At 35.5% G+C, this 27,227-nt stretch overlaps 1 protein-coding gene across 1 annotated transcript in view; it reads left to right on the forward strand.

The window, feature by feature from the left end:
• LOC143240149 (alpha-methylacyl-CoA racemase-like) overlaps positions 1-27,227 on the forward strand; it is a 65,170-nt gene that overhangs the window by 10,403 nt on the left and 27,540 nt on the right. The window contains exons 2-3 of the mRNA XM_076482111.1: positions 13,618-13,736; positions 24,834-24,971. Of these exons, the coding sequence (XP_076338226.1) occupies positions 13,629-13,736; positions 24,834-24,971 (246 nt within the window). The 5' untranslated portion in view covers positions 13,618-13,628. The remainder of the gene's footprint in view (positions 1-13,617; positions 13,737-24,833; positions 24,972-27,227) is intronic.

The following is a 27,227-nucleotide window of genomic DNA, read 5'->3' on the forward strand; positions in this document are numbered from 1 at the left end:
GTCTAGCTTCTGTAATGTTTGGAGGGAGGAAGTTGTTCTAACTAGACTACGCATTGGTCAATGTTTTTTAACTCATTGTTTTCTTTTATCTGGAACTGATGCACCAATGTGTAGTTTGTGTAACACTCAAATTACTGTAAGCCACATTTTACTTTCCTGCCATCGTTACGACTCTCAACGACGGCACTATTTTAAACATGTTCTGTCCCAGGGTTTGTCTGTAACATTGGACAGTGTTATTGGTGATGGTGACACTGTCCACCTTGATAAAGTTTTTAGTTTTTTAATGGCCATTAACCTTTTTAACCTCATTTAAGTGTTTGATATTTATTCATTACACCTTTTTAATTGTGGTTTCCTTTTCAGAGTCTCTATCTCTCTAGTTCAGTTTGACATTGTAAAATGGCCAGAACATTAAATAACTTGACACCAGGACTGGAAAGGCCAACTTCAGGTGACTAACGCTGCTGTTTGAACTACCCATTAATCGTCCTGGCGAGTTGTTATTTACAGTTTTGCTGAATGTCTTTTAACTTTTATTGCTTTACCTTTTGGTAGTGGCCATAATGACACACAATTCAGAACCAGGACTAGAAAGACCAGCTTCAGGTGACTGACTGTGGTTCTTGTACTTACCTGTTAGTCTTCCTGGCGGGTTATGATAATTACCATTCTGCTACAGAAAGCTCTTTACAACTTTGTAGACTGGATGTCAACATTGGTTTTATGCCATTTTCTATTTTTAATTACTGTTTTGTTTATACCTTTGTTTCCTTTTACGAATTTTACTACATTTACTTTACTTTTACCTTTTTACCGGACATTTGGCTAATCATTATTACGATTTTGCTATATGTCTTTTAACACTTTTCTTATTTTACCTTTTGATAATGGCTGTTATGACAACATAACCCAGAACCAGGACTGGAAAGACCAACTTCAGGTGACTGACGGTGGTTCTTGTACTTACCTGTTGGTCTTCCTGGCGGGTTTTGATCATTACCATTTTGCTGGAGAAAGTCCTTCACAACTTCTCTTACTCTGCCTTCTCTCTTAACATTGTAGACTAGGTGTCAATATTGGTTTTATGCTTTTCCTGTTTTTCAATGATGTTTTGTTTTACCTTCATTTCCATTTATGTATTTTACTATATTTGATTTAATTTTACCTTTTTACTGGATGTTTTGTACAGATAGTCTAGCTACTTTGTGCCACAAAACACTAAATCAATCAATCCCTTCTACAAGGGTTACTTGCCCTCATTTGTAGGGTGAATAAGGAAAATAGATATTGTTCCTTTTTCCTGCTTAGGCTTTGAGAACTTCCCTCCATGTGAAAGAGAAACTTCAGCTTTGTTGCATTATATGGCCTTGATTTTTCAGGTATGTGCCGTTACTTATTTTAATATTTTTTTATTCCTTACTAAATCCTAATCATAACTCATTTACCATTCTTGGACAATTTCTTGTGATATCAGTCATTGCCCTTCCCATTTATCTAATTCTTGTTTCCTCAATTTTAGTCTTTCTCCATCTCCTTTCACAACTAGTATATTTGAAATTGCCTTTATCTGGGGGTGGGGAAGACTACTGGCATCACATTGTCTCTCTAGTATCCATTACTCCTTTCTATTGCATCATTTTTTTTACCATACTCCTTTATCTTTTCTCTCTACACTTCCAGTCTGAGTTACTTCGCAGTACTCCAATAACATTTATGGGCAATTCAAATTCCCTTTACTCTTCAACCAGGGCTGTTATATTTTTACCATTTCATTTTCACTTGCCATGTTGATCCTGGCAGTTTTTTGGTCAGGACATTTTTCTATCTCAAGTTTTACTTCTTTCTTCTGTTCTTCAACCTCTTCATCTAGGCCCTTAATTTGTACTGAAATTAATTTTATTCCTGATTTGATTGAATCACAGGCTGTGTCTGTCCACTATTAATCCTTAATTATGTATGTTGTTTCCACATTATCTGTAACACTACCTCCACTTTCGTATTTTATCCTAGTCCATGGTAATTGTCTTTTGATTTTAAACTTCCTCTTCTACCCAGTATCATACTCATTAAACTCATTCATGATGTTATTGTTGTGTCAGGTTTTGTGACTGCCCAGCTGTCATAATTTGAGCTCCTTTGGTCACATGTGGGTTTCTTAGTGAGGTTTATTCCTGTATGGTGTAAGGGAACCTCCCAGAGGAGGTTCTGTACTTTCATTTTACCTCCTCTGGGTTCTAAACATTCATCCACATGTTTGCTGTGTGTGGTGAACTGTGTAGGGGAAGAGAGGATCCTGGTGGTTGAGGGCTCCAACCCCAACACACCACTTTGGCCTTGAATTCCTTTAGATGGGTGGTCTTGGGACATTTGGCTGATCCACTTGGGCTAGGATCAACCAAGTACCAGTGTTGAATGTTGTCAACAGGTGTTATGCACATTGTATCTGATGCTGGTGTTTGGTTATAGTGCTCATAATATCCTGGCATTGCTGCAGTGTCATTGTTTAGCATTGTAGTGCATCCCCCCCCATAGGACTCCATGGTGGGTGGGTTTAGTGGACACTGAAATATTCCTTTTTTTATTATGGATCCTTCAAACATCCAGCAAACAATTGTACATTTTCTCACTCTGAACCTGTTTGCATGTACTTCTGCAAACAATTTGGTATTCACCCTGATCCATAGCTCCAACTTTGAGAAGTTGTGTTTTTTGTGGTCCCTGAGGCAAAGTTCTTGGGGCTTATCTTTGACCATAAGCAAACTTTTATTCCACACATCAGACAAGTATGTGCCAAGTGTACAAGGGCACTGAACATCCTCTGTGTTCTCTCTTCCACCTCTTGGGGGCAGATTGAAGTTTTGTGCTAAAATTCTATCATACCCTCATTTGATTGAAACTGGACTATGGTCTCTGGTCTATGGTTGTGCTGGGATCTTGGCCTTGGAGAAGTTAGATTCTGTCCACCATTAAGGACTTTAGCTTTGTACAGGAGCCTTATATACTTCTCCAGTCCAGAGTTTGTATATAGTCTCATGAACCTCCTCCAAACCTCTGCCATTTACAAATGTCTTAACTATATGCTTCAAAAACTTCAATCTGTACAACAGTATCCCACTTGGGTTTGTATTTTCCTTCCTCAGTTGGCTATCCTTTTTCATAATAGACAATTTATTTGTTCTTTTTGGCCTTAGTATACAGGTGCAGTTGGATGAATTGGGTCTGTACTTGGGTGATGTTGTATCCACTGGTCTTTCTTTGAGTCATCTGAAGAAGGTGGATACTCCCAATTAGTAGTATTGTCTTCTCTTTGCCAAAAATCTTTCAAACCATCTTTCCATTCCCATTTATATGGATGGTTTAAAATCATGTGACTTTGTGGGCTCTGTCATGGTTTGTTGTGTTTCAGTGGTTGCACATAGAATCCTCTCTACAGTTTGTGTTCAATGCTAAATTTTATTCTATTTCTCTTTCCTTGGATCACATAGAGACTATGCAGTACACAGACTGTACTATTTATACCAACTCACTTAGCTCTCTACTGGCCCTGGAATCACTTCACATTTGTTCTCATCCTGTTCTGTTTGATTCTCAAAACTGACTGGTCAATTTCTATCATATACTTCTATCCATTTTTTCTGGATACCAGGCCTTGTCAGTATTCACAGGAACAAGTTCATTGACATTGCAGGTAAGTGTCTGCTCTGGTGGTATCATGTCTGTGGGAATACATGGACTATGGTTCTGTATTTAAGACTGCTAGTTGGCAGTCAACTTGAAGTGAGCAACATGACAACAAGCTTTTCCAAATCAAACCTTTTATTGCTCTTTGGCAGTCTTGCTTCCATAGGGATTGAAAGGAGGAAGTTGTTCTGGCTAGGCTACACATTAGTCAGTTTTTGAACCCACTGCTTTCTTTTATCTGGAACTAATGCACCAGCTTGGGGTTTGTGTGACACTTAAGTCAAAATAGCCCACATTTAACTGTTGTGCCATTGCACATGGTTGTAACAATGGTACCATTTTAGACATATTTTTACCATGGGGTTCAATCTTGATGTTTGTCAGTGTCATTGTTGATGGTAGCACTGCCTACATCAGTTGTAATTTTAAATTTTTTAAGGCCTTTGGATTTTTTAATTATAAGTTTTTAGTTAAAAAATTGGACTTTTAGATTAACACGATTCCTTTATATGTCTTTTAATAATTTTATATTTATTTTTACTTTTTAACTTGTTTAACATAGATAACCTAGTTGCTTTGTGCCACTAAGTGCCAACCACACATGGGTTTATATGCTTTTTACCCACAGACTTTCTTTTCTGTTACCCTTCCCATTCTCCTTTCTCTTCCTCTCTGTATCCAACATCTGTTTGCATATGTTGTTCATCTCCAATTTTTCACCTATACTCAATATCTTATTCACTGGGAAGTGGCTCAACTCATTCTCTGCTGAGATAAGTCTTCTCCCTGTAAGCTGTGAACCTTGCAATCACTAGAATTTGCACCTATCTGTCTCTCATTCTGTATATGAAGTTTAGTGTTTGGTGACCACATTTTGTTGAGGACTACTTATCCCATTGTTTTGCATGCATGTGTACCTCATCCATTGGTTCTTGGTTGATGAAAGGTATGCTTCATGGGATTCTTTGACTTCAGTGATTCTCCTGTTCTTTCCTCTATTCTAATATTTGTATGGATGGCTGGGTAAATCCAGTATAATTCTGTGTTCCATTATTTCCACCCATGTTGATCATACATACACTTCTTCATGTATGTATCCTCCTCTTGTTTGAAGCATCTCTGAATGTCAGATTTACACCTGGCACATTAACCTTAGATGATTTCTATTTCCATATCCAAATTCTTGAACTTCTGGTAAACTGTTGAGTATGATCCCATTATTATCTCTCTTAGTGGATCATTTTGTTATGTTATTTTTTAAACAACTCAAACTTTTTCTCAGTTAACTGCCTAAGGGGGCTCTGAAACAGAACTTTGCTTTCAAACCCAGTACCTTTCTTTTTGGACCAATTTTACACATGTTGGTTTTCTTGTCTGTCATGTACCAGGTACTATGAAGAAGGTTGAAAACTTATCTCATGGCCAGACTAGGTTCAGTCTGTAGAATGTATCTTCTACCCCAGTTTTGATCAGGGTGATATCTTGGAGATTCCATTAGTCATTGTATAGCTAACCCTTTTTCTTTCAATAACTTATTCTCCATCTCCCTTTGTCACTCAACACACTCTTGGAGGCTGTAGCCATCCATGTTTCCTTGGGTCATACCATCACTGTTTGTTCTCTGTACCTGTCCCCTGGAGAGACATATGATCAATCAGATCTTGATGCTCTCGTTGAACAATTGCCATCTCCATTTCTAATCCTAGGGGATTTTAATGGACATCATCCCCTCTGGGGAAGTGCTATTATTGATGGGAGGGGCCGATCTGTAGAGTGGATGCTCTCTGATCACAATCTTTCTCTTTTCAATACTGGTTCTTCCACTTACTTTCATGCACCTAGTCAGTCCTTTACTGCTATTGATCTCTCAGTTTGCTCCCCTTCATTATTCTCCCATTTTTCATGGAGGGTTGACAGTAATCCACTATGCAGTGATCATTATCCGATCCTTTTGAGAGAGACTGGCCGTGGTCGATGTCACCCTACCCGCGTGCCCCCGGTGGAAGCTGGGTCAGGCAGACGGGTCCACTTTCACTGCTCTCGCAGAACTTGATCCTGCTATCGTAAATCAGCCATCAATAGACGACTGTGTAGCAGCGGTAACTGACTGTATTACACATGCCAGTGTAATCCTAAAACCTCGACACGTTTTCCACGATATCCTCGTCCGTGGTGGAATCCTGCTTGCCACTTAGCATGGAAGGCTCAAAAGCGGGCCTGGGATACTTTTCGTAGATATCCCACACTTTCAAACCGGGTTGCTTTCCAACGGGCCCGTGCACATGCTAGGTGGGTAAGACGTCAAAGCCAGAAGGAATCTTGGATTAAGTTCACAACCAGCATATCTTCTACCACCAGTTCCAAGATCATATGGGACAGGATTCAAAAGGTTAATGGGCACTACAATTCTGTCCCCCTCTCGATCTTACTCTCTGATGGTCAGGAGGTGACTGATGTTCGAAACATCGCTAACACTCTAGGTGAAAGCTTTTGCCGGGTATCTAGCACTTCTGCTTGTTCCTCCACCTTCCTTGCCATCAAGACTCAGGCAGAGCGATCACCTCTTTCCTTTTGAACTGACTGTTTCTTTGACTATAATAGTCCCTTTACCCTGGTGGAACTAAAAATGGGCCTTCATTGGTCTGCCAGTACGTCTGTTGGACCTGATGATATTCATTATGACATGCTGCACCATCTATCTCCTGCTTCTCTTGATGTCCTTCTGATTGTTTTCAACCGGATCGGGCAGGAGAATGTTTTTCCTGATGCCTGGCGCCAGGCTATTATTTTACCTTTCTCTAAGCCAGGGAAAGATCCCAAGATTCCTTCAAACTATCGTCAAATTGCTTTGACGAGCTGTCTCTGTAAGACATTAGAAAGGACGGTTAATGCTCGTCTTGTTTGGTTCCTTGAATCAAACAACCTCCTCTCGCCCACCCAGTGTGGGTTCCATCGACAGCACTCCACCACAGACCACCTAATTCATCTTGAAACATCTATCAGAGAAGCCTTTCTCAACCGCCAACATCTTGTATCAATATTCTTTGACATGGAGAAGGCTTACGACACAACATGGAGGTATGACGTTTATGAGACCTCCATACATATGGGTTACGTGGCCATCTACCCATGTTTATTAAAAATTTTTTAATGGACAGGAGATTCCAAGTTCGTGTGGGTTCGACACTTTCCGTTCTTTTGTACAGGAACTTGGAGTCCCTCAAGGCTGTGTATTGAGTGTTACACTCTTCAGTATAAAGATAAATGCCATCACTGAACAACTCCCTCTCACTGTTGTGAATGGGCTGTATGTCGACGACTTTCACATCTCATGTCAGTCGTCAAACATGAGATATATTGAGCGGCAACTACAAACCGCCTCAATTGTGTAATGGAAGTGGACTCTGGCGAACGGCTTTAATTTCTCTCTCTCCAAAACTGTATGCATGCACTTTTGCCGTTGACGGGGTATTCACCCTAATCCTGAACTTCATATCAGTGAAGTTTTGCTGCCAGTGGTCCCGGAGACCAAGTTCTTGGGGCTTATCTTTGATCGTAAACTGACATTTATACCACACTTAAAGCAGCTTTGGGTCAAATGCACAAGAGCACTGAACATCCTCCCTGTTCTCTCTTCTACCAGTTGGGGGGCAGATTGCTGTTCAATGTTAAAGGTATATTGTGCTCTTATTAGATCGAAACTCGATCAGTGGTCTGTGGCTCTGCCAGACCCTCGGCCTTAAAGATGCTGGACCCCATTCATCACCAAGGACTTCGACTCTGCACTGGGGCTTTCCGTACCTCTCCAGTTCAAAGTATATACATTGAATCTCATGAACCTTCTCTACACCTTCGCCGTTTGCAACTATCTTTACAATATACTTCGAAACTTCATTCCTTACCAAAGAATCCCACCTGGAAATGTGTTTTCCTTCCTCGGTGGGCAGTACTTTTTCAGAACAGACGATCTGTCATTGCTCCATTTGGCCTTTGCATCCGGGCGCAATTGGATGAATTGGGTCTGTCCTTGGATAACATTGCAGATTCCACAGGTTGGCCCATCCCACCATGGCTTATTACAGCCCTCAAATGTGACCTTTCTTTCAGTCACCTAAAAAAGGCAGATACTCCAGATTGGAAGTACCATCTTTTATTCAATGAATATCTTTCAAACAATCATTCAATTCCCATTTATTCATTACACCTTTTTAATTGTGGTTCTTTTTTTACAGTTTTAATCTCTCTCCTTCAATTTGACATTGGACAATGGCCAGAACATTAAGTAACTCGACACCAGAACTGGAAAGGCCAACTTCAGGTGACTAACACTACTGTTTGAACTATCCGTTTGAACTACTCGTTAGTCATCCTGGCAAGTTGTTATTATACTTTTGCTGCATATCATTTCACACTTTTACTACTTAACTTTTTAGTACTGGCCATATTGACTCATAACCCGGAACCAGGACTGGAAAGACCAACTTCAGGTGACTGACGGTGGTTTTTATACTTACCTGTTAGTCTTCCTGGCGGGTTATGATCATTACCATTCTGCTACAGGTAGCTCTTTACAACTTTGTTGACTGGATGTCAACATTGGTTTTTACGCCATTTTCTGTTTTAATTGCCGTTTTGCTTTTATCTTCAATTACTTTTACAAATTTTACTCCATTTACTTGACTTTATCTTTTCACTGGACATTTGGCTACTCATTGTTACAATTTTGCTATGCATTTTTTAAAACTTCTATTCTTTTACATTTTGATACTGGTTGCTATGACACATAACCTGGAACCAGGACTGGAAAGACCAACTTCAGGTGACTGATGGTGGTTCTTGAACTTACCTGTTAGTCTTCCTGGTGGGTTATGATCATTACCTTTTTGCTAGAGTAAATACCTTACAACTGCTTATACACTGCCTTCTATCTTAACATTGTAGACTAGGTGTCAACATTGGTTTTATACTTTTTTGTTTTTACCTTCATTTCCATTTATGTCTATTACTACGTTTTTTTTTAGTTTTTTTTTACATTTTTACCGAATGTCTGGCTCAGATAGCCTCGCTGCTTTGTGCCATAAAACACTAAATCAATTAATCAATCAATTCTCCATCTCCTAGCTCTGGATCTTGCTGCCTTCTGTCTGATCTGGTCTTATACTTGTGCTAATGCTCACCCATCTTTTCCGTATATAACAACTTCTTATATATATGGAAAAGTCAGTGAATATTGGTAACAATGCATTCCAACAATGGATTTTTATGTCTTGCTGCTTAGCAACAAAAGTAATTAGGTTAACTTTTATGTTAAAATGAGTTCAGAATACACGCACTATCAACCTAATAACGTGGGCAAAAGAATAAAAGAAAACACTTTTGAAAATATTAGAAATAGAAACTTTAAGTTTCAGTTTATAAAAAAATTCATGAAAAAAAATGGTATTATTCATTTTATCTCACTTTTCAATTTGTTATTTCAGTCACATTGATGATTTTGCTACAGTTAATATTAGGAGAAAGAAGGTAGAACAAAATATAAGATTTTTACCTGAAAATGCTTTTGATATTCATTAAGGATGTTTTTAGTGGTTGTGAAAATGAAATTTGAAAACTATAAAGTGAAAAGTACTTTTTACTTTTAGCATGAAAATCACCTTGCTTTTACCTTGAAACATCAGTGATAGGTGCATTTGTCTCTCTTTGGAACTCGCAATTACAATTTTGGTCTCTGGTACCTACCTCATCCTTGGGCATTTATAGTGGAGACATTTAGTCAAGAGTGGCAGGAATGCACCTCTTCCTTTCCTCTGATTTATCTGTTATCCAGAGTCCTAGCTTTGGTTCAATCTACCCCTTGTCATGTGCTGCTAGTTGCTTCAGATTGGCTAGCTCAACTGTGATTTATGCTTTTTCAGTATCTTCAATATTTTCCATTTCTGCCACTTCTTTGGCTATCACTGTGGAGACAACCACAATCTGACATTAGCTGCCTGACATTTCATACCTTGAGTTTCATGTATGAAAGTTATTAGAGAAAATGACAATCAACAATGGTCTCTCACATAGAAGTTGAACCAATTTCACTCAAATGAGCCAACCATTGTATGTCTGACCAAGCATTTTGATAAGAGTGTATTATCATCTAAAATCATCTTCTATAAGGTGGTTTTTATCAACATTTTGCTTATTAAATTTTCAGAAATTATTGGAATCCCCAGTGCTATCTATTGTCATTCCATGTTCTTTGTCCCAAAAGTCTTTTTCCGTTGCCTAATTTAGATATCAAGATATTACATGCTTTGTCTCGACTCTTAAAGTTTCTTTTCTGTTGCTGCTGGCCTGTATACATTATCAGTCAGAGTTGTTTGCACTGCATATGCACAGGATTCTTTATCATTCTATTTAAGTCCTTCATTATTCAGACAGGTCATTCCAACCTAAGATTGGTTGTCAGGGAAGGGGATAAATTTTATTTTCCCACAATTCATTTGATAGCTGTTTTTCATCTCTATGACATCTTGGACCCTGATCACTGTTATATGCAGCTATGGCCCTAAAATGCTATTTATATCAGGCATTGACAAATGTTTCTTCATGTCATTTACTATTTTCTCCCATTTCATTTATGCATAGAGCTGTGCTAAACAGAACCTCAATCTCAATATTTGTGTTCTTGCAGTCCTAAATTGAAGTTTGTTTCATGGATTCCAATGACAGATTCATCACTTTTCATGTTTTTTTGAGGAATTAACAGCTTCAATAGTACAGTATGTTGAAAATCTTTCACCATTTGGTTTTTCTTTTTCTCAATTTCATCAGTTCAGGCACGTGTTTAGACCTAGACTAGACCAAAGGAAGCTATATCAGGAAATACTGTCAAGTGGTTGCTGATATCAAGTGATCATTAGCATGTATATGTTGTTGTAAAAGTAAATAAGCTGTAACATTAGATTAGGCACACATGATTCCTGAGTTTTTTGGCTATCTCTTATCTCTGAAAATATTTGTTAAGACCGGGCCTAGACATAGTTTGCTTAAGTTCTTCTAAATACAACACTTTATATCAATTCCCTAACTATGTTAAGAGACTGAGAGAGACAGCATTTGTTTCCTACATGGAGCTTGAAAGGAAAAGATTCTCAGTATGTTGCACACTGATATCTTTATAAACATCAACATTTGAAAGGTCTGAAGACTATTACTCAGTGACTTTTCTAGTGGCTAGTATTTCCTACTTGGAGGTATAATAATGCTTGTACCATGTGGTAGAATAAAGGGATATTTCTGAGTGAATTCATTTTCAGTACTTTGGTATGTGCTAGCACACAAATAGCATAGAAATCTCCTCACCCATGGTTTTTAGTGAAATACCACATATGCACTACACCCTATGGTTACTATTCAGTCATATAAAGCTTAGATGCACCTAATATTTGGTTAATAAACAGTTTACATAACTGAAAATTGTAGCTAAAAGTTTGAAAAATAAGTTGAAATGGCTTTGAAATCTTTGCTTTTTAAGGTGCTATTTATGTTTTATGATATAACATGGAGCACATTGAGTGGTTAGCTGATAAGTTATGACAGTCACACAGTTAGAAAATCACTGACTGAAAAGGATCCAATCCCTACCTTGCAAGCCTCTAAGTGAATTTTTGATGCAAAATTTAAAGATTTTGAAGAGAATTGCACACATAGTCTAGCAGTGGTGAAAACTTATAGTATGCCACACTGTATTCATTATGTATACATATTTGTACCAGCTGATAAGACTTTTGAATTTTGCTTGTACAATAGTTCATGCAGTAACTGAGATTTTTTCACTTTGCAAAAATTGGTAAGATGTCAATAAATATCATGAGTATTCTATACAAATAATTATGGTTTTTTTATTGTTTTTACTAAAATATCTTTTCTGTTATTTGTATTCAAACTATTAACGAATTGAATGCAAGGTGATTTTCATTTTAAGTATAACAATACTTTTCTTCATATTTTATTTGGATAATCCACAGTATTTCCTAAAAGGATGTGAAAAGTTTATTGAAGGTAAATATCAAGTTAATTTTAATGTTTTCTTTTTTGTCTTTTACCATGTTATTGATGTTGATACAGTCAATGGTGCCCATGAGGTATATTTCTTTTCAGACAGGTGCAACCCTTTGGCAAAAGTTTTGTTCTATGCAAGATATCTTAAGCCTTGTGAATGGAAGCAAAGTATGATGTAAATTTAAAAATAACATTTACACCTTTTAATTATGTCTAATAAACCATAACTAATACTTAATTACCTAAGATATAATAGTAAGATCTAAATAGAATTTAAACTGTATCTAACTATAACATATTTAGGTAAAAAACATCAAGCAGTTAACCATACTATTGTCAATTTTATTTGTAAATTAATGTAATTATGAGTTTTAACCCTTTCTCAGTGGGTCACTGGTCAAAGGCCATGTTATCATGTTTTTTGACTTGCATTCAAAATTTTATTGAACTACTATTTTATGAATATATGTCAATAAGTTTGGAATCAAATTGTAGATAATAATTAAAATTCTAAAATTATATGCTAGTTAATTTCTTAATGTAAAAGTAAATATTAAAATAACATTATTGATTTTAGTGGGTTACATGATATGTTGAATGCAGCACTGTTTAAAATTAGTTGTTTGTAATGTCAAAATACTAAGTATAGTTTTGTACAAATCAAGAACTTCAATTACTGATATTATCAAGATAAAATACAAAATTAGCATATCTTTTTATTTTGCTGAGATATGGTTTATGTACTGAATCAAAGACTGACCATGTTCACCTTTCCATTGTTGAAAATGGTTCTTTATATACATTCACTACAATATATGACATGAATAACCAATAAACAGCTTAGAATGTTCAAAGAGATGTTTTCTTACTAAGCTTAATAAATTATTGTGAATTGTATAGTATCAGTCTAGTTATTTATGATTTTCTTGCTTATTCAACTGTGTAAAACCTTAAATTTTGTTTGTCCTACATGTGCAAAATTTTAAAAGGCTTAGCAATCTATGTCCAGCAGAAACTGAGTTTAAATATCATAGAGAAAAGTTTGCTTTACTTCTTGATTTATTGTCCTATATTTTAAGAAGAGTGCACATGAACTGGGTCAGTGCGACTTGTAATGTTAGCTAGGCATAACTAAAATGCCAATATAATAAAATATATATGTAAATATATAGCATTATGAGACTTAAGCTACTTAGACTAAACATTTGTATTATTGTGTTTTCGTATATAGTCATATTAATATGAAAAAAGTGTAATTTATATTTATTTCCAAATGTTTTATGATGGTTACAGGGTTGGTTAAGTGACAGATACCACATAGTTTAGAATATAGAAAATATCAGTCTTACTGAAAACAAATGTTTGACATGTACTTTGGAGGTTTTAAAGATATGCAAATGAGATTTTTGGGATGAAGAATAGTTTTTAATTGTAACATGAAATTACTTTGCATTCAGACTAGTAACGAAAGACTATTTTCGCAAAACAAATCTTAGTAAAATTACTTCATTAAAACCTGATATTTTTGTAAGCAAAATACTTGTAATCTTCATTAAAAGTCTACCAAATGTTGTGAAGAAACACATGCTGTATCAAAAGTTATAGTACAAATACTTAATGTGTAGATGAACTCGAATATGTTATACCGAGCCTGCAACAAAAAGGTTAATTAATTAAATAAACAACCTGTGGCTTAACTTGTTCTTTGTTATTTTTAACATTCTAATTTCTCTTGTCTGTATTAGGTTTTGAATTCCACTGTTCTTACTAAATGAAATTACAAATTTGACTGTTTCGCTCCTGATTAAGCACTAATATTCAGCAAAAGTGAATACCCTTTATTGCCCTATGAAGAAGAATGTTTGAAACAGTTTTGTTTTTTAGGCTCTGTTATTATGGCACTGAAAGGGATTAAAGTCATTGAACTAAGTGGATTGGCTCCTGCTCCATTTTGTGGTATGACCCTTAGTGACTTTGGTGCATCTGTCTTGAGAATTGACAAGGTAAGAATATTTAACTTTTGTAGTGGACTAACAAAAATAATTAATTTGTTGATGAGAGACAGCTCTATATGTAATTAAAAAAATGTGTATGATATCTTGCCTTATGGAAATTACTAACTTTTTGTTCAGTTTTTGTGGTGTGTTATAGAATAATTAATTTGTTCATTTCAACAGTGTTACCAAGTTAAAAAAAAACACTTTATGGAATGTAATTTTTTTATAATTGTTTATCAAGATACATAGTAATTAAAAATTATAAAAACTTGCTTATACATAATTTACTTTTAATTCAAGATGAGCATATTCCTAAAAGAGGAAAATAACAAGGTTCCTAGAACAAGAGCCTTTTTTTTTTCAAGGATTTTCCTGCCTAACGTAACATACAATGAATTTCAAATAAAGATCAACTACTTTAGCACTTTTGAACAATTGAATATTATGCCACTCTTTAAAAGTGCTTTTGTTTTAGATTTTTTTTTAATTTATTGTACATTTCATACATGATCTTGCTCAAAAACATATTTCTCTTCAGCCTCACATGTGAGATTAAGATTAGGTGCTAACAGTATTAGGTTAAATCTCCAGCTTAGTGGATTGATGATTTAGCTTTTGGAATGAAAATTATGAGCCAGAAATGTCAGGAACAGCTGTGAAGAAGGTGGCAAAAGAGCCAGATTTATAATAGGGGAGCTAATGGTCAATGGTCGATAGTTGAGCAGGGAGATGCAGGTATTAACTTAACTGGTGATATATGGGACAAAAACAAACAAGGAAGGAAAGAAAGAAAAACAGTGAAAAACTGAAAAAAGAAAGGAAAGGGTTTCAAAAGAGAGAAATGTATATATAGTATTAAAAAAAAAAGGGCCCTCTCAGGGCCATGGTGCGTGGGATATATCAATCCAGTGGCAAATAAATTATTTGTTGGGGAAATTGGAGTACCCAGAGAGAACCACTTTTACTGGACAGGTGCCAAATATTCTACTTGCCCAGTGCCCAAAACTAAAAAATGGAACAGTTGATTACATTATGAAACAAAATTTTTACTTTTTCTTGTTCCTGGGTAGAAAGTGTTATTTCCCAATTGCTTTTGTCTAAAGTAAATGGAAAAGACCTATTTTTCTCTTCAACTTATATATATAACGTATATAATGAAAACATGATGGGAGACTATATTTGGAGGCTGATACGTGAAAATGATTTACAATACAATTGCAAATCTTTAAAACTACTCACTTCTAAACATTTTTGTTCATTTTTGTATAACTTTAGTATAAATACATGTAAATCTTGATTCATATGTTGTTTTATTCGGACCTTATGTAAATGAAAATTGCAAGTTTGCCCACTTTTACATAAAAAGTAGGTTAATTTCTAAATTTTGTTACCCAGGTCACAAAAGCAAAGTTTGAAGGGAATAATGACCATTTTCTCTACTTTTACAACATAAACAATTAAGAAATAACACTTTCTATCCAGGAAGAAAATTTGTGTTACATAGTGTTATTAGTATATAATAGTGATATATTCCGTCAGGTATTGTTATTTATCTTATTGAAGGAGGAAGAATATTTAGATAAGGAAGGAGGGGCTTTTAGCCATATATGCTCCTTGTCTGGTTTGCTCATTTCATATCTGAGTACATTTGTAATATCTAGAAGTAAGTTTAATAAAGAGATCCTACAGAGGGAGTAATTCAGTTAGTGAGTCAAAATAAATCGGTGGTCATATATTAAGCTGATAAGAAGAGATACTACACTTTGAGATGTAGATGAAACCAACCATTTAGATATTTTTGTGTAAGGAACCACCTTGGACTGTTATGACAGGTATTGTCTACTGTGGTTTTGAATACTATAACAGCCTTATACAGAATGTTGTTGTTTCCTGAGATGATCTTCATTCTCTATAAAGTCTGCTCATTTAGGTTTATTTCTACAAGATCTCATTGGTGTCGGATATTTATTCCACATGGCTCATGAAGACGTGCAAAACTTGGTGGTGGCTGTATATCACCTGGTATTTTGTGACGCTATAGTGCCCCAATTAAAAGGACAAAAGCTTGATTATGAAATGTATGATTTTTACATAGTAAGGCATTTATGAAGAATTTTTCTTCTAAATGCAGTTAATGTTGTGTTATACTTCAGAGACTTGTGAGGTGTTAGGGCTTTGATGGAGCTGCTGTGTCCAGTCTTAATTCTCTGTTAAGTCTCAGTTATTTTGACTGATTTCATGAGCACTGTATATACATAATAACTTTAAATATATTTTTAAGTGTATACGTATGAAATTGTGTCAAATTGTAGTAAACATTACAAGTCTAGTACACTGAAGTTCATAGTTTTTGTTGAAGTATTTATACTAAAGCTTGTCTTAAATTTTTAAAGCCTTTACACAATCAGTCATGAATGCAAGGAATTTTTCATGATATGAATAAAATGTTTTCATTTTACAGTTTTTACAGAAACTCTTGAAAGAATATTGAAATTTTTTTGGTAAAACTTCATATTTGACTTGTTGTTTTCCCTTTAACACTCACTGTAGGGAGTCAGAAGAATTAGGATAAAATGGAAAATTGAAAAAAAATACATAAACCTAAATTACCTTTCATCTGTATTTTTAGAATGACTGCATGTTTTAACAAATAATTAAACTTTTCTATTCAAAGAGCATATCTTTTAGTCTTTCACATTTGCTTTTATTTAGTTTTTAATTGCTTTACAGTCATACTTAAACTGTATCAAGTATGCACAAAAACATTTATAACGGGACATGTTTATGTAAACAGATAGAGTTACAATCATACCATGTAATGTGCAAGTAGTTGGGGGAAATTAGGTGTCTCAAGTTATCTTATCTAATACATTCATAATTTTATATTTTACTTACTGTTATAGTAATATTAAAAACATATATAAAAAAGCAAGAAATTTAGCATTTACATTTGTACTGAGGCCTTTTTCTGTTGTTGATCAAGACACTGTAGAAATGTTTTTTCTGATGATGTTGATTCTCCACAGATTTATTCATTGTATTTTAAATATGCATTTTAGAACTCAAAAACATATTGATCACAAATTTATGATAATTTAAATGAATTTTAACCAATTTTCTGATGAAGCTATAAATAGGCAAAAAAACTATGTTAATTGAGCTAAGAACTATATTAGAAATAATGAAACTGAGGCTGTATGTATAATTACAAATGCCAAAATGAAATAATCCACATAACAGATCTTGTATAGGAAAGATGCTCTTTATGTATGTAAAAACGGCTCGTTTGGGTTATGAAACTTTTTTACGTATAGGAGCGAACAATGTTCGATACACAATTTAAAACGGAAATCCACCGAAAAATCACCCACACTGGACTATAGATTCCTTGGGACTCAGCACATGAAACAAAACAAAAACTCAACATACTAAGAAACCAAATAAACACAGCCATAAAACTATGCTCACCAGATAAAATTAATGAACTAGAAAAAATAAACAGTACTTCATCAATATCAATACATTTTCTCCATAAACCGTAGAAAACATTATATGCACACACCTAGACAGAAAGCAAATCACCCAACAAAAGTGAATGTATCTCATGAATTAAAAAATCATAAAACCATACACTGTTGCATACCATATATTCCTGATATCAGCAGAAAAATAACCAACATTTGGCAAAAAACTAGTAACAAAATATGACATTCCAGTTAATACCAAATTCATTAAAAACCAGGCACAAAACTGAGGTCTATACTATGTAAAAACTACACTGACAAACACCACACCAACATTATTTATAAAATACAATGTGATAACTGCTGCAACTTCTGTATTGAAGAAACAAGTAGAAAAATGGAAACCAGATTCAAAGAACATAAAAAGTCACCTTCACATGTTTTTTAACACTGCAAGCAAATAAACACAACATAACCATAGAAAACACTCAAATACTAAATAAGGAAACAAACATAAATGCAAAATTAAAGAAGCCTTTCTTATACAACTCGAGCCCAAAATAAACCAATACAAAGGAACACCTTTATACCTATATATGTAAAAATGGCTCATTTGGGTTGTAAGATATTTTATGTAGAGGAGCGAACAACATAAAATATTTCTCAACCCAAATGAGCCATTTTTACGTATATATTTTTCTCTATAAGTGGGTTTTCTCGACATCACCTTTATACCTATGTTAAAAATAATATAGTAATAATAAAATAAATAATATAAAATTATATATTCAAACATCTAAGCACACCCTCTACAATCCAACACTCAGTTACATAACCCCTTTCAAACATGTGATCAGCTTCCAGTCAGTTACCTCTTCCTTTCTTTGTGAACCTGATGATGACCGAAGAAGGTTGAAACGTTGTTCACTCCTCTACATAAAAAATGTTTTCAACTGAAACGAGCCATTTTTACATATATATTTCTCTCTAAAAGTGGGTTTTCTTGACATCAAAGATGATATTTATATTAGTGATAATAATCTTGTGGCAATGTCCAAGAAGATTTACTACAAGTTCCCCGCTGGTACAGCAGTAAATCTATAGACTTACAATGCTAAAATCAGAGGTTCAATTTCCCTTTGTGGACTCAGCAGATAGCTCGATGTGGCTTTGCTATAGGAAAACACACACACACACACACACACATTTACTACATTTTTATAAAGTCATTGATACTGGATGGGAATTTTATGTTGGTTTGACACGTATCTCAGTAAAGAAAGAATATTATTATTATAAACTTGTATTCTGTGTCTTTATCTTAGTTGGATACTCTGAAAATAATATAAGGGTAGAGATAGAATCTAAGATAGACTGTCCACAGTGCAATTACTTCATGTAACACAGACAAGTAAAGGATGTGAATTTATTTAAATAAATACCCTTTTGAAGTTCAGATATTTAAGTTTAGATATGACAAAAATCATAAAACCTTTCACAACAATATTTCTTTTCTATGACCCCTTGGCACATGGGAAGTGGACGTCCCAGGGAAGGTTCTGTTCTTTCAGTTTACTTCCTCTGGGATCTAAACATCCACCCATGTGTTTGCTAAAGCGTGGTGACCCGTGAATGAGAAGAGAGGATCCTTGTGGTTGAGGGGTCCAACCCTAACACACCACTTTGGCCTTAAATTCCTGTAGATGGGTGGCCTTTGGGTGGTCCACCTTGGGTCAGTCGGCTGGTCCACTCGGGCTAGGGTCAACCAAATACCAGTGATGGATGTTCTCAGCAGGTGTTGTGGACATTGTATCTTATGCTGGTGTTTGGGTATAGTGCTCACGAAACCCTGGCATTGCTGCAATGTCCTTGTTTGACATTGTAGTGTATCCCCTTGTAGGGCTCCATGGTGGGTGGGGTCAGTGGGTGCAGAAATTTTCCACTCTTTATTGTGGGTCCTCCATATAAAAACTTAAAATAGTGAAAAAAGAGTCCACAAGTAAACGAACACATCTTGAAGATTCTAAGCAGAAATCTTCAACATTAATAACACCTGTTGTATCTCATTTTTTACACACACAATTTTCTTTCAGACAAACCTTTAGGGCAAAGACCTGCTCAGTTAACCCAGGGCAGGATCCATGGAGGTCAAAAGAACTCCCTCGAATAAGGACAGCAAGGAAAGCTTACGTGGACGTAAGCAGAAGGGTTCTCCACCCAATTTGCCTACACGTAAATAAAAATGGCTAACTTAATACAATGGAAGTGGCGAAGTTTACGCTCTAATCTGGATGACATCAAAACACTGATTGCTTCCTACCATCTTGTATGTCTTTCCTTACAGGAAACATTTCTGAAACCTGCCGATACAGTCACCTCTTATCGGTTTTATTTGTACAAAAATGACAGGCTGTGTGATGGACGAGTGGATGACATCAAAACACTGATTGCTTCCCACCATCCTGTATGTCTTTCCTTACAGGAAACATTTCTGAAACCTGCCGATACAGTCACCTCTTAGCGGTTTTATTTGTACAAAAATGACAGGCTGTGTGATGGACGAGTGCATGGAGGGGTGGCACTTTTAGTTGATCAGCATGTGTCCTCCCTGTCTTTGCCACTTGACACACCCTTGGAGGCTGTAGCCATCGGTGTTTCCTTGGGTTGTACCATTACTGTTTGTTCTTTCTACTTGTTGGCTGGAGAGACATATGATCAATCAGACCTTGATGCTTTCATTGAACAGTTGCTGTCTCCCTTTCTAATCCTGGGGGACTTTAATGGACATCATTACTTTTGGGGAAGTGCTGATATTGATGGGAGGGGTCACTCTGTAGAGCATATGCTCTTTGATCATAACCTTTCTCTTTTCAATACTGGTTCTTCCACTTATTTTCATGCACCTAGTTGGTCCTTTACCCCTATTGATCTCTCGGTTTGCTCCCCTTCATTATTCTCCCATTTTTCATGGAGGGTTGACAATAATCCATGAGACAGTGATCATTTTCCTATAATTTTGGGAGAGACTGACCATGGCCAATGTCACCTGATCCGCGAGCCCAGGTGGAAGCTGGATCATGCAAATTGACCTTCTTTCACTGGTTTTGCCCAACTTGATCTTGCCATTGTCTGTAAGCCATCAATAAACGACTATGTTGCAGCAGTAATTGGCTGTATTATACAAGCAGTTGCTCAATGTATTCTAAATTTTCATGTTTTATACTATATCCTTGTCCGTGGTGGAATCCTGCCTGCCACATGGTACGGAAGGCTCAAAAACGGGCCTGGGATACTTTCTGTAGATATCCCACACTCTCGAATTGCATTGCTTTGCAGCGGGCCCATGGACATGCTTGATGGGTAAGATGTTAAAGCCAGATGGAATCTAGGATTAAGTTCACAACCAGCATATCTTCTACCACCAGTTCCAAAGTCATATGGGACAATATTCAAAAGGTCAGTGGACAGTATAATTCTGTCCCTCTCGATCTTGCTCTCTGATGGCCAGGAAGTAGCTGATACCCAGAGCATTGCTGATACTCTAGGTGAAAGCTTTTGCCAGGTATCTAGCACTTCTGCTTCTTCCACCTTCTTAGCCATCAAGACTTGGGCAGAGCACTCACCTCTCTCCCTTCGAGATTCTTTATGACTATAATCCATACCTTTTACACTGGTGGAACTCAAACTGGCTCTTCATCAGTTTGATAGTACATCATTTGGATTTGATGATATACATTGTGACATGCTGCACCATCTATCTCCTGCTTCTCTTGCTATTCTTCTGATTGTTTTTAACCAGATCTGGCAGGAGAATGTTTTTACTGATGCGTATCTTTCTCTAAACCTGGAAACAATCCACAGATTCCTTCAAACTACTGTCCAAATACTTTGACAAGCTGTCTCTGTACCACTTTTGAAAGGATGGTTAATGCTCATCTTGTTTGGTTCCTCAAATCAAACAACCTCCTCTCACCTTCCAAGTGTGGGTTCCGACAACAGTGCTCCACCATAGAGCACTTGATTTCACTTGAAACGTCAATCAGAGAAGCCTTTCTCAAATGACAGCATCTTGTATCAGTATTCTTTGACATTGAGAAGGCTTATGGATACAACATGGTGGTATGGCATTTTATGAGACCTCCATATATATGGGTTATGTGGCCATTTATGCATTTTTATTAAACATTTTTAATGGGCAAGAGATTCCAAATTTGTGTGGATTTGACAGTTTCTTGTTCTTTTCTACAGAAATTTGGAGTCCCTCAGGGTTGTGTTCTGAGTGTCACACTTTTCAGTATAAAAATTAATGCCATCACTGAACAACTCCCTCTCACTGTTGCAAATGGGCTCTATGGCAACAACTTTCACATCTCATGTCAGTCGTCAAACATGAGGCATATTGAACTGCTACTACAAACTGCCCTCATTTGTTTACTGAAGTGGACCACAGCAAATGGCTTTAACTTCTCTCTCTCTCTGAAACCGTTTGCATGCACTTTTGTCGCAAACAGGGTATTCACCCTACTTCTGAACTCTGTCAGTGAAATTGAGTTGCCTGTGGTCCCTGCAACAAAGTACTTTTGGCTTATCTTTGATCGTAAGCTGACCTTTATATACAACACATCAAGCAGCTATGGGTGAAGTGTACAAGATGCACTGAACATCCTCTGTGTCCTCTCTTCCACCACGTGGGGAGTGGATCGATGTTCTATGCTAAAGATATATTGTGCTCTTATTCAATCAAAACTCAACTGTAGATCACTGGTCTATGACTCTGCCAGACCCTTGGCCTTAAAGATGCTGGACCCCATTTATCATCAAGGACTTTGGCTTTGTACTGGGGCTTTCTTCACTTCCCCAGTTCAGAACTTATACATAGTCTTATGAACTTTCTGTGCACCTCTGCCATTTGCAACTGTTTTTACTATATGCTTCAAAACTTTGTTCTTTACCAAAGCATTCAACCTTAGGTTGTGTTTTCCTTCCTTGATGGGTCATCCTTTTTCAGAAAGATGGTCTGCCATTGCCTCTTTTGGCCTTCGTATCCAGGTGCAGTTGGATGAATTGGGTCTGTCCTTGGATAACATTGCTGTATCCACTGGTCAGCCCATCCCACCATGGTTTCTTACAGTCTCCAATTGTGACCTATCTTTAAGTCATCTGAGAAAAGCAGGCACTCCCAATTGGAAATACTGTCTGCTATTTGCTGAACATCTTTTGAACCATCCTTCCATTCCTATTTATACAGATGGTTCGAAATCAGGTAACCGTGTGGGCTCTGCCATGGTTTTTCGTGATTCTGTGGTTGCGTGCAGAATCCCCTCTACAGCTTCTGTGTTCACTGCTGAACTGTATGCCATTTCTCTTGCCTTGGATCACATTAGAAGCTAAGTAGTGCTCAAACTGCATTATTTATAGTGACTCGCTTAGTTCTCTACTGGTCCTGGAATTGCTTCACTTTGGTTCACACCTTGTTCTTGCCGATATTTAAAACTGACTAGTCCATTTCTCTTGGTTTTTTGTGATTTTGTGGTTGTGTGCAGAATCCCCTTTACAGCTTCTGTGTTCACTGCTGAATTGTATGCCATTTCTCTTGCCTTGGATCACATAGAAGCTAAGTAGTACTCAAACTGCATTATTTATAGTGACTCGCTTAGTTCTCTACTGGTCCTGGAATTGCTTCACTTTGGTTCACACCTTGTTCTTGCTGATATTTAAAACCGACTTGTCCAATTCTCTTTAACATCAACTTTTGTCCAGTTTTTCTGGATACCAGGATACATTGGTATTCACGGGAATGAGCTAGCAGACACTGCAGCTCACTCTGTCTGCTCTGGCACTATCACTGCAGTGCCTGTTCCATACATGGACTGTGGTCCTGTATTCAAGGCTTGACTTGGTGCCAGCTGGCAGTCAACTTGGAGTGAGCAATGTGAAAACAAGCTTTTCTGCTTTTCTAAATAAAACCCTATATTGGACTTTGGCCATCTTGCTTCTGTAAGGATCAGAAAGAGAAAGTTGTTCTTACTAGACTAAGCATTGATCACAGTTTTTTAACTCATCATTTACTTTTATCTGGAACTGATGCACCAGTGTGTAGTATGTGTAACACTCAGATTACAATAAGCCACATTTTACTTTCCAAGGTTTGTCCATGATGTTAGACAGTGTTATTGGTGATGGTGACACTGTCCACCTTGGTAATTTTAATGCCATTTTTTTTAATTTATGCATTAAACATTTTTTATGTGGTTCCCTTTTAAGAATCACAGTCCATCTAGTTTGATTTGAAATTAGAAAATGGCTGTAACATCAAATTACTCAAAACCAGGACTGGAAAGGCCAAAATCAGGTGACTGAAGCAGCTGTTTGAACTATTCGTTTGAACTATCCATTAGTCAGCCTGGTGAGTTATTATTAAAATTTTACTAAAGGTCTCTTAAACCTTTTATTACATTTTGAAAATGGCCATAATGTCAAATAACGTGGAACCAGGACTGGAAAGGCAAACTTCAGGTGGTTTTTGTACTTGCCTGTTAATCTTTCTAGTGAGTTATGATAATTACATTTATGCTACAGAAAGTCCTTTACAACTTGTATTACTGTAGTTTTTCTCTTAACGTTGTAGACTAGATGTAAACATTGGTTTTATGTTATTTGCTTTTTTAAACTTTGTTTTGTTTTACCTTAATCTCCTTTTATAACTTTATTTTAATTTTAACTTTTTACTGGATGTTTGGCACAGATAGACCAGCTGCTTTGTGCCATAGAACACTAAATCAACCAACCAACCAACTTTTATATGATTCCTCTGACTTTGTAGTACCTATCATAATGTGAGACTTATGGTGTCAGGTATACATTTTTATGTACATGTTGTTTACCTACTTGACATAATTGTGTCAGTTTCTTTATTATTCTCTTTCTACTGTTAGACAGTCAAGGTTTCTCTGAATGTATGCTCAGTTGCTTCTGTAGGAACTGATATAGACACTATTTTTCAACTTATTTTTTTATTTCTTAGGCATTAAATAACCAGTTTCCATCCATATCTCTGTTCACCCTAATAACGTGGATGAATTATGGTAGGCAGTAACTTATTAGAATAGAGCTGCTGTTTTTCATGTGGGCATACACTGACCAATCAAGATTTAAAGATCCTTTCAATTGTTGAGAAGTCTCCCTCAGCTTTACTTGTAACTGTTAATTAGGCATTCATTCTTAAGTACCAGTGTGGCAAATTGTCCTTTCTCTTTGGTGATCTGTTAACATGCTCAGTATGTAAGACCGTGTGGTACAGTACACTTACAGCTTTAGGTTGTGTTGGCTTTTGCTTCCAGATTCACAGATTCATTCACCTTAATGCTGCAATTACTAACACTGGTGTTTTTTTTTTTTAGCAGATTAATTGGTCCTTGTCAAGGACTTGATGGCTCAGATATACAAATATTAAACTAAGATATACTCTAACATTAGTGATAATTCTGTACAGTTCAATTCAAAGTAATTAATTGTAACTGAAACAAAATACTAAAGCTGTAACTTGTAAAAATACAAATGTTCTTTCTTTCTCCCTTTAATAATGTGTGTAATATTTTTTTATTTCTAGTAGTTCTCTATGTTATTTTGGTATTTATAGCCTCGAACACAGTTAGATATAGACACTCTTGCAAGAGGAAAGAAATCAGCTGCAATAGACATAAAACAGCCTGAAGGTGCTAAAATACTGAAACAGTTATGTTCTCAGGCAGATGTGTTGATAGAACCCTATCAAGAGGTATTGTTGCTTTTGACTTTGCTTTAGTTTTGGAAGGTCCTGTCATCAACAACTCAAAAATTATATATATATATACACGTGTGCATATATTTTCAAGAAAATTTTGTGCACAGAATCATTTATATAATTTTTATCTTACAGTTCTTCATAGATTGAAATAGGTTTAATGTACTGAAGGTGGTAAAAGTAATTTTTATTATTTTTTGTCCATTCATTAATTTCTTGTATATAGTTTTATTTCATTTTAACCTCAACTTAGAGTTTGAACAAATGTTCTAGGAAGCTGGTGTTGTATTTGAGTAGTAGAGCCACTTTGAATTATGAGTATGTTTAGCATCACCCATTTTAACTCTGTACATGAGATTGGGTGTATTAATTGACCATGTGACCACTTTGTACTCGTTTGCAGTTGGCATAGTTTTGATACTACTAACTTTTAATACAGTACTAGTGTATAATCTGTCCAAAATAGTAGGGCAAGTGTTACCATTCCACTCCATAGTATACCATAACCTCACATTTCATAGCTAATTGAAATAAATAATTTTTGTAAAATTAAGCTTCAACAACAAGTGCAGTTGAGGTGATCAAATATTGCTAAATTTCTTTGTGAAACAACCAAAATTATAATTCATGGAATGAATTTGTGACATATTCATGTAAGTTATTGAAAAAATAAGTTAGATTATCAACTTCTAATATATATAGAAAAGTCAGTGCATTTTGGTAACACTGTTCCAACGATAGTTTTTGTCATGTTGCTTAGCGACAAAAGTATAACCTGATATTGTTGTTAGTCTGTATACTAAATGTATAAAATGTACATACAACAAAACTGGAGAAATTTCTTGATTTAGAGTCTGTTGATTAAAGAGTTTTGTTTTTAATGAAAGACTGGTGATATACAGAAAATAGCTTAATTCAGAAATGATCTAAGTTTAAAATAGAATTAGTACTTTTACTTTAGTGACAAACTATTTTATGCACTTGGATCTAGTCTAGATGATTCAACGTTCGTTGAAGTTGTAAGGTTACATGGTGCTCCTCCCCTCATAGTCCTCTTGCTCCTCCATTGCTAAAATTTTAATAGACAGACAATAATCAAACTATTCTGTCTGGATAAATGCAAGTTGGTTTTTAATGTCTCCTTCAATTTAGAGAAATCAACTGTGATGCAATATAACATATACACACACACACACACACACACACACACACACACTCACACACACTCTGGTTTTTATGTAGGTTAGATGTATATCTTTACAGAATTTGGCAGAATTTTAGTTAACATTACAAGTCTTTCACATATAAAAAATCATAATTTTTAGTGAAGTATTTTTAATAAACTAAAAGGTTTTCTGTAAATATATTGTCTTATTTTTGAGTACAAATAATTTTTAATACAGAAACCATTTTTCACTTGGAATACTCAAAAATAAGACTATATTCACAGATAAATCTTTTTTGAGTATTCCAAGTGAAAAATTGTTTTTGTATTAAAAACGAAAATATATTTTTCATCCCAAACATCTCAGATTTCATTTGCATAACTACTAAATTTACCTTAATACATTGCAAAAGTTTTTTCAGTAAAGCTTTATATTTTGTCTTATATTTTCTACCCTAATTTTATACAGGATTGGCCAATTTGATTGATCTACTGACCACAAAAAAAAATAAAATCTAAATTACCCTTTCTACAAAGACTTCAGTTTGTAACATGAAACTACATTTATTTATTCTAAGTAGCTTTAAACTCATAATAGTATACATCTTTTTAGACACAGATGTATTGTTTTATTGCACTTTGAACCATGTGACTACTATTTGCACAATTATAAGCTGTATAATCACTTTCAGAACATACATAGAGCTATTGAATTATGTTTCCCACAAGTTGTTCATCTGTGTGCCTTGTGAAATAATATTTACCTTATGTAATTTTAACTAACCTAAAGGGGTTCTTATTTTTACATATTAACTACTTCTATAATTATAGAAATATACACCAACAACAATAAATAAAGTACTTACCAATGTCATTTCTTTTTCTTTTGCTGTTGACCAACATGTCACTGATACTTAACCCATCTTATACTAATTTATACTAATAGTAGAAGTGCATTAAATAATTCACTAAGTTAGAATAATAACATGTAAAAAGCAGATAATGTCCCATAACTATCACAGTTTTACTGGCATTCTAATTATGCATCAGGAACATTTATAAATTCATTTGTGATAATCAAGATG

This window comes from Tachypleus tridentatus, chromosome 2 (genome assembly GCF_004210375.1).
Source record: "Tachypleus tridentatus isolate NWPU-2018 chromosome 2, ASM421037v1, whole genome shotgun sequence".
NCBI lineage: Eukaryota > Metazoa > Arthropoda > Merostomata > Xiphosura > Limulidae > Tachypleus > Tachypleus tridentatus.